The sequence below is a fragment of the Panthera tigris genome, chromosome D3 (genome assembly GCF_018350195.1).
Source record: "Panthera tigris isolate Pti1 chromosome D3, P.tigris_Pti1_mat1.1, whole genome shotgun sequence".
Lineage (NCBI taxonomy): Eukaryota > Metazoa > Chordata > Mammalia > Carnivora > Felidae > Panthera > Panthera tigris.
The window spans coordinates 66,472,949-66,481,601 of NC_056671.1; the positions used below are offsets into that span (position 1 = coordinate 66,472,949).

The following is an 8,653-nucleotide window of genomic DNA, read 5'->3' on the forward strand; positions in this document are numbered from 1 at the left end:
TTGTTAAGATTTGCTTTGTGGTTTAGTATGTGGTCATTAAGTGCTTGAAAAGAATGTGTATTCTCTACCAGTTGGACACAGGAATCTACATAGATCCAGTACATCAAGCTTATTAACTGTGTAGTTAAAGTCTTCTGTATCTATACTAAATTTTTATCCATTTTACTTATCAGTTATTGAGAGTGATGTATTAAAATCTTCCATTATACTTAGGCATTCGTCAAGTTTCTTCAAGAATTTAGTTAATTTCTGTTTCCCATATTTTGGGAATATGCTGTAAAATTTATAAGCGTTCATAATTATTACATCTTGTAGGTTCGTTGTTCCTTTTGTCATTGTCCGATATACTTTTATTTCTCACAAAGTGGTTTTTGCCTTAAAGTTTAATTTGATGAATAATAATATAGCTACACAACCATCTTCTGTGTTATTGACATGCTCCTGACACATGTCATTCAGTTTTATTTATTCTCAGCCCTTCGGCATCACGTTTAAGCTGGATTTTTCTTTCTTTTCATTTAATATGAAAACACCATCCTTTCACTGATGAGTTTAGTTTATTTGTATTTATTGTGATTATTATACATTTACTTTTTTTTATGATTAGCCATTCTTTTTCTTTGTTCCCCTTTCCTCATTTCCTGCCTTCTATTGGATTTTATTGAGGCTTTATTCTCTTTATTCCCTCTATTGGTTTAGAAGTTACACATTTTGTATTGGGGGGGGCATGGTTACTTTTACAATTTTAATATGCATACTGGACTCACTGAGGTCTAAAGTTCATCAATGTCTCTACTCTCCTATCACTTGGGGAATGAACTTTGGCCAAGAACCTAATTATGTTTTAACTTTCATTATCTGCCTTCCTTAAGATTACTGTGTTTGAGTATTTTGGGTCCACATTTTCTCATGCCCTAGTGATAGTCATTATTAGAATTGTTTACTATAGCCAGTGCTTGCTTAGCTTTGTCACATAATTATCAATAGTTTTGCTCACTTTCTTCCCTGCTTTACCTGTCTTGTGAGCATGATTTCCTTTTTCTTTTTACTATTTTTTTAATGTTTTTTCATTTTTTTTTAATGTTCATTTTTGAGAGAGAGTGTGCACAGAGTGCGAGCGGGGGAGGGGGAGAGAGAGAGGGAGACAGCACAGAGCTGTCAGCACAGAGCCCAAGTGGGGCTCAAACCCACAAACTGCGAGATCATGACCTGAGCCAAAGTCGGATGCTTAACTGACTGAGCCACCCAGGCACCCCAAATTTCCTTTTTCTTAAAGCATATTCTTCAGTGGCTGCTTAAGTCTATGAGTGGTAACTATTTCTCTTTGTTTGCAAGGCAATTCATTAATTTTGCCTTCCCTCTGGAATGATAACCTAACTGGATCTAGAGTTCTAGGTTGATATATATTCTTGCTCAGAACGCTAAAGCTATTATTCCATGAACTTATGACTTTGTGTAGGTAGCAGACAGGAATTTTCTATCAACCTAATTGTTTCTGTGGAAGAGAATCTGCCAAATCTGGTTACTTTTAAGATCTTTCCCTTTGCCTTTGGTTTTACCACAATGTATCTAAATGTGGATTTGTTTTCATTTATGCTGCTCAATGATTCCTTCTGTTACTTTAATCTGAAAATTCGTATCTTTGCTCAATTTTGAAAAAGTTTCAGCCATTATCTCTTCAAATATATCCTCTTGCTTATTCTATGGATTCTCTATTTGGAACTCCTATTCAACATCTATCACAACTTACTCTGTCCTACATATCTCATGACCTCTCATTTATATTTTCCAACTCTTTATACCTCTGCTATATCTGAGTATTTTGCTCTTATTTGTGTTACAGTTTATAATCTCTATTCAGTGGTTTCTAATTGTGTTGCCTAGCACATCCATTAAGTGTTTATATTTGGTAACTACATTTTCATTTTCTATATTTCTGTTTACTATATTTTTCATGGGGACTTTTTATTTTCTTCCATTGTTTTGTTCATGTCTCTAGTCCATTTAAACATTCTTAAACTATAGTTTTTCTCAGATTATTATCTGAAATTCTGCAGGATTTAATCTATTGTGTCCGCTGATGTTTAGTCATGGTGGATTATGCCCTTGAGTGTTTGGTAATTTTGGAAAGTGAAGTCATCTCCAGTACCTTATCTTTGGGAATGTTATACAATGCTTCTGTAAACTCCCAAGGGTATTACTGGCACGGAACCAATTTTGTGTCCTTTGGGGGAGTGGGGGTTCCCAAATCACACCTGTAGTGTAAAATCGGAGGTCAAGCCCACATGTATGCAAGCAGGAGGTATCGATTTCTCAGCAACTGTCTTTTCAATCTAGAGCTCTTGCAGAGATAAAGTTACTGTACTGATGAGCAAATTTTTTCCTGGCCTATTTTTTCACTGAAGATGTTCCTGTGAACTTTCAGGGCTCCTGGCTTTATACGCGGTTCTAATTTTGCCTGTCTTGCTTCATGCAGGACGAAATCTCATTTTCTGACCCCAAATGGGGATGACAATCTATCCTGTAGATAACTGAACATGAAAGGTCCCTCCTTCCAAGAGCCACAGCACCAATTCAGAGCTAATTCTTTGGTTTTGAGCTCCCTCTTGATTTCTGGCACCTGGAGATTTCTCTTCTCTTCTTATAAGCTCAGCAATGCATTCTGAATTCTTTAATACATTGTGTCCAAAGTTCACACCTCGGTAGATTTTCTGACTCCTCTGTTATTTCATAAAATTGGAAGAAGCAGGAGAGACTCTCCATCCCAGTTCTACTGGCCCGAATGGTCTCCCAACACCTGCAGCCATGTCTGTGTCCTCAGCTCTTGCTTCACCCATGAAGCCAAGTCTAATTCTATCCCCTGATCCCATTCTGGTCTGCATCAAGCCAGTGCACTGAATCAAGCCATGCCCAGCCACATTCAAAATATAACTCAAGATGGAGCTTAAGGAGGTTAGGAAAGTAACAATTGAGCTCCCTGATGGAAGTAAAGCTTGGGTCTGTTCTTGTCTAGGATGAAGGACAATTTTAAATAGACCCGAACCCAAGAACACCTTATTCTGAAAACACATCACACACATACATTTTACAAGATGAGCACCTTGCTGCCCAGGAAAGGCTGTGACAAACCACACCACAGGCAGAATTATTGCTCAACAGAAGAGACTTGGAGCTGCCTTCCTCTGCCAGGAGTGGGGGGAAAAGCCCAGCTAAGAAGCAGAACAGGGCACAGCTAGGGAAGAGAGGATTTCAAACCCATTACCCGTGTCTCCATACTCTCCGAAGATATTGATGACGACATCAGCATCGGTCCCTGCACCAATGACATCACCAGTGCATACCTTGACTTCGTACTTGTTACCTGGGAATGAGGACAGAGAAAGCCCCAGCTCATTAGGATCTCGAGAAAGAAGAAAAAAGGCCCCAAGGCAGCTACCACATCACCTACCCTTCCCTCCAGCAATACAGGAAGTGTCACCATCGCTGTCAAAAACAGAGCAAGAAACAAGTTGCCTGACATTGGTTCCAAATGGTCATTGCTAGTATATACCTGTATCAAATCAACACATCGCACACCTTAAACTCACACAATGTTATATGTCAGTTATATCCCAATAAAGCTGGAAAGAAAAGAAAAGTCAAATGGTCACTGCTAAAGCTAAATGGTGTGCAGAGCATAAATCAGAGATAGAGGAAACTTCTGTTTTCATACTGCCTTGGGATGCAAGAATCAGCCCAAATGCCACACTGAACCAGACCACCAGCCAATCTCCCCTGGATATTGAAATGCTTCTTACTGGCCCCACTGCACATCTACTCTGCCTTCTCCAATCTGTTCTCCACATACATCACAGTGCAAAAATTACTTGGGGAAAATACATTCTGCATGTGAAAATCAAATCTATATGTAAATTGTCAGGGCCATAACCAATGCAAAGACTGGGGCACCAAGAGTAGCCAGCGCATGCATGCTTCGTGGTCACCTTACTTAAAGATCTGTATCGCTTCTTCTATCTTTCCCCCAATTGCTGAGCAGAAACCCATGCACTGTAACCCACAAATGCCTCAGCCTTGCCCAAGGCCTTGTAGGGGAGATGGGCTCACTGTAAACTTCACCAACATGCTGAGCCCACCTAGGTCTCCCCAGCTGGAGCCCGCCTTAGGATGGGGAGCAAAGGACAGGCGCCGGTGTGTGTATGGGAAGGAAGACTCCTCTAGACTTTCTTTGGGTCCCAACAATTCCGAGGGCTGAGGCAATTTTCCTTTCCCTCCTCCCTTCCTTCAAAGACTTTCTATTTTTTATGTAGAAGAATTTTGTTCAGATTTCTTACTCCCAATACGTGAAGTTAATAAAAATTAGAGGTGTTTCACTAACTCAAAAAGGTATCTGTACCCTCACGCTTACTGCAGCATTCCTTATGACAGCCATGACATGGAAAAAATCTAAGTGTCCATCCATGGAAGAATAGATAAGGAAGTTGTGTTATAATTGTTACAATGGAATACTATTCCGCCATGAACAGCATTCCAAGAAGAGAATCTTGACATTTGCAACAACATGAACGGAGCTTGAGGGCATTTTGCTAAGTGAAAAAAGCCTGTCACAGAAAGACAAACATAACATGATTCCACTGATATGTGGAATCTAAAAAACAAACAACAAAACACACCCCCCCAATCCCCAAAACAAAAATTAAAAAAAAAAAACAACAACCCAAATTCATAGATACAGAGAACAGATTGGTGGTTACCAGAGGTGGGGTATAAGGGGGTGTGCAGAATGGGTGAAGGGAGTCAAAAGGTACAAACTCTGGGGCTCCTAGGTGGCTCAGCCGGTTACATGTCTGACTTGGGCTCAGGTCATGATCTCACGGTTCATGAGTTTGAGCCCCGTGTTGGGCTCTGTGCTGACAGCTCAGAGCCTGGAGCCTGCTTCAGATTCTGTGTCTCCCTCTTTCTCTGCCCTTCCCTTACTCGTGCTCTGTCTCTCTCAAAAATAAATGAGGGGTGCCTGGGTGGCTCAGTCGGTTGGACGTCCGACTTCGGCTCAGGTTGTGATCTCACAGCTCCTGAGTTTGAGCCCCGCGTCGGACTCTGTGCTGACAGCTCAGAGCCTGGAGCCTGCTTTGGATTCTGTGCCTCCCTCTCTCTTTGCCCCAACCCACTCACATTCTGTCTCTGTCTCTCTCAAAAACAAATAAACCTTTAAAATAAATAAATAAATAAATACATAAATAAATAAATACATAAATAAAAACATTAAAAAAACTTTTTTTTTTTTTAATGTACCAACTCAGGGCACGTGGGTGGCTCAGTCGCTTAAGTGTCTGACTCTTGGTTTTGGCTCAGGTCATGATCTCACAGTTACATGAGTTCAAGCCCCACATTGGGCTCTGCACTGAGTGTGGAGCCTGCTTGGGATTCCCTCTCCCTCTCTCTGCCCCGTCCCACTCACACTGTGTGTCTCTCAGATAAAAAAAAACAAAAAACAAAAAACAAAAACTTTAAAAAAATAAATTAAAATTTTTAAAAAGGTACAAACTCCCAGTTATAAGGGAAAGAAATCATGACATGGGATATACAGCATGGCAACTATAATTAATAACACTGCATTGCATATGTGAAGTTACTGAGAGAGTAGATGTTAAAAGTTCTTATCACAAAAATCGTAATTATGCGTGGTGATGGTTATTAACTAGACTTGGGTGATTATTTCGCAATATGTACACACATCGAATCACTATTTCGTATACCTGAAACAAATATAATGTTTCATGTCAATTACACCTCAATAAAAACAAAATCGAACTGTTTTAATTGAGGCCCAGAGTTCCAGCCCCTCTGCCCACGGCCTCCTTGGGGCCTTCCCTGATGTCCTAGCCCCCCGGGCCTTTCTCCCCTGCATTCCTTGGTTCTGCTATGTTGTCTGTGCCGATGATTTCCAAGTTCACCAAGGACTGCCTTGTGCAGTCTGGTGTTTCCTGCAGGTGAGGCTTCTAAGATTTTCAGGAATTTACAAGAGGTCTGGGGCGGGACTTCCTTTTCACATATGGCTCCCCACACACACGTTCCCTAGCACAGTGCTGGGCACATACTAGAACCTCCCTAAGTGTATCGGAAAACAACTTGAGTTGAACTTCCTAAAGCTCAAAGTCCCGGGGAAGTTGCTCAGTGCAAAGGAGTGAGAGGTGGGGCGACAAGGAGAAAACCTAATTTCACTCCAACCCCATCTCGAATCCTGCCCCGCCTCTGCCATCTAGAGACGACACGATGCAGAATGTGGCAGGGCACCCATAGAGGACACCCCCCCGACATACGCCACAGCCCTGAAGGCTGATCTTTAACTTGCTGAGAACCTGAGCCAGGAGGCAGTGATTCTCCCCTCAAACCTCACTCGGTGAGACCCATCACGAGAGAGGGAAGACCCTCCAATCCTGTCCCCAACCGAAGATCTCCGAGATTCTCACACACACCCCCCCCCGGATCCCCATGAAGCGCCCCTGAGATGGGAGGCAGAACCATGGTCTTCAGAAGAGGCCAGACTCAGGCAACCCCGAGGTCAGTGGCTTGAAATCTGGGCCATATTTAGGCTAGCTTGCTGACAAGGCAATTTCCAGGTTCCCTCCCCCCACCCCCGCCCCCGGAAGCTCCTGAGACACACGGCTGTGAAGAACCAAGAAGGCCTTGGCCATGTCCAGCCGCCCCTGCTCCTGATCATCTTTCAAGTTGCAGAGGCCTCTGGCTGTGGGGTTGTTCTCTCCTCTCCTGGTTGGCAGGGTCTCTGAGAACCATTCATTTTGGCTCACATCCTTTCTCAGGTCCAGTCTGGGGCTCACTTCACACAGAAGCAAGTCCCTTCTGCAGGGTGACAAGATGCCCAGGGCCCCCTGGCTGGTGATACCAGGGGGGTGGGGGAGGCGCTAAAGGCCACCGCTGAGCATCAGTCAGTCAGAGGGCAAGAGGATGCCAGACAGCACTGGGCACAGGGCAGCAGGAGAAAGGATGAGGGGGGGTAGGGGAGCACTCAGGGCAGGAGTAGCAGACATTCTGCATCGTTCCAAAAGGCAGAATTAGACTTAGCACTTGAATTATAAAGAAAGATATTTTAGCTCACCAAAAGAAACATTTTCTAGTACCTGGGGCTATCCAACAAAGGCATGGGATGCCCTTGGGGGAAGTGAGTTTCCCATCCCTAGAGACATCTAAGCAGTCACTTTGTGACAAGCACTTTGGTGGAGAGCCATCTGTCAGGGAGGCTGTAAAGAAAATGCCAGAGGTGAGAGAATGTGAGAACACTAAGGGTCCTTTTCAATCTGCAATTCCATGACATTTGACCAGGAAAGGCAGCCTGCAGACTAGAGAGAGAAGTCAAGAGATGGAGGGGGCCCCTCAAAGTAGAGGGGAGGTGCCCGAGGCTGGTACAGGCAGGCCTGGGGAGCAGGACCCTATGCAGGGTTTAGGGAACACACAGCATCCCAGTCCCAGGGAAGTCCAGAGAAGGAGTCATCAGGGCTGGAATGAGGCAACGTAGGAGACAAGCCAAGGGTGGAAGGAGCTTCCAGAACTCTCTGGCTGAGGTGGACAAAGGGCCCAAGCCCAGGGGTCAGAAAGTCAGCTGAACAGAATGCAGTAGGAAATCGATTCTGGAATAAGGCTGGACTGTTCTCTCACCTCTGCAGAACTCTCTATGGCAAGATGGGGCCCTGGTTCTCCACATAGTTGGCTGAGTGAGAAGCAAGACACCCCCCCTCCCATGTGCCAGATGACCTCTGACCACACTGGGGAAGGGCTGAGGGCTGCAGCGGGGCGGGCAAGGCACACCTCACAAAACCACTCTGTAAAAGGCCCCGAAGATAGACAATGAGCCTTATTATATTACTGTTCTCCTGCTTTTCGTCCACATTTCCTCTTCAAGCAGAACCCCCATACTATCTGATTTGCCATTTTCCAAACAAGGCCGAGGGCCCAGCGCCAACCCGAAATTGTGATTAAATGCATATAGAGTGGAAAGAGCAAGACGGGATAAAAGCAGGGCTTCATTCTCTCCCGGCTGCCAGACTGTCAGCACAGTGCATCAAGCCTTCCTCCCAAGTGGTCACGAGAGCCCCCCAGTTCCCCGTGATCAGAATTTCAATGAGCACAAACTTGCAATTCTGGTCACAAGTGGGTTTTTATGTGTTGAATTCACCCCTTGGATCTGGTGATCCATGTGAGAGCAAAATGCCCATATGTGAAATGTGGCTGCCTTCCTGGCGAGAGCAACAGGGCCAGAGGGAAAGGTCCAAGGCCAGTAGAAATCCCCGCCCTGGGGGCCAGAAGGGAACAAGGCAGGACAGAGAACGGGGATGGGAGGAAGGACTTGAAGGAGGACGGGCCAGGGCTGGCCCACCTTCTAGGGCAAATAATAGGCAACAGTCACCCAGGCCTTGCAGCTCACGAGGTCCCTGCACGTCCTCGACGACACCTGAGCCGTACAATGGCCACATGATACAGGCAGGACAGATACTGTTGACATTCTCATTTACAGATGGGGAAACAGAGGCTCAGAGGGCAAGGTGGCTTCCCGGGGGACACACAGCTGCTAAATGATGCAAGAGGGTCTCAAAGCCAGGTCTCCTGCCTCTGAAGTCAGGGCTCTTTTTTAGAGTGTGCC

General features: G+C 44.7%; 1 protein-coding gene across 1 annotated transcript in view; it reads right to left on the minus strand.

The window, feature by feature from the left end:
• Positions 1 to 8,653, minus strand: part of LOXHD1 (lipoxygenase homology PLAT domains 1) — a 162,658-nt gene that overhangs the window by 122,624 nt on the left and 31,381 nt on the right. The window contains exon 5 of the mRNA XM_042962467.1: positions 3,263 to 3,361. Coding sequence (XP_042818401.1) covers positions 3,263 to 3,361 — 99 coding nt within the window. The remainder of the gene's footprint in view (positions 1 to 3,262; positions 3,362 to 8,653) is intronic.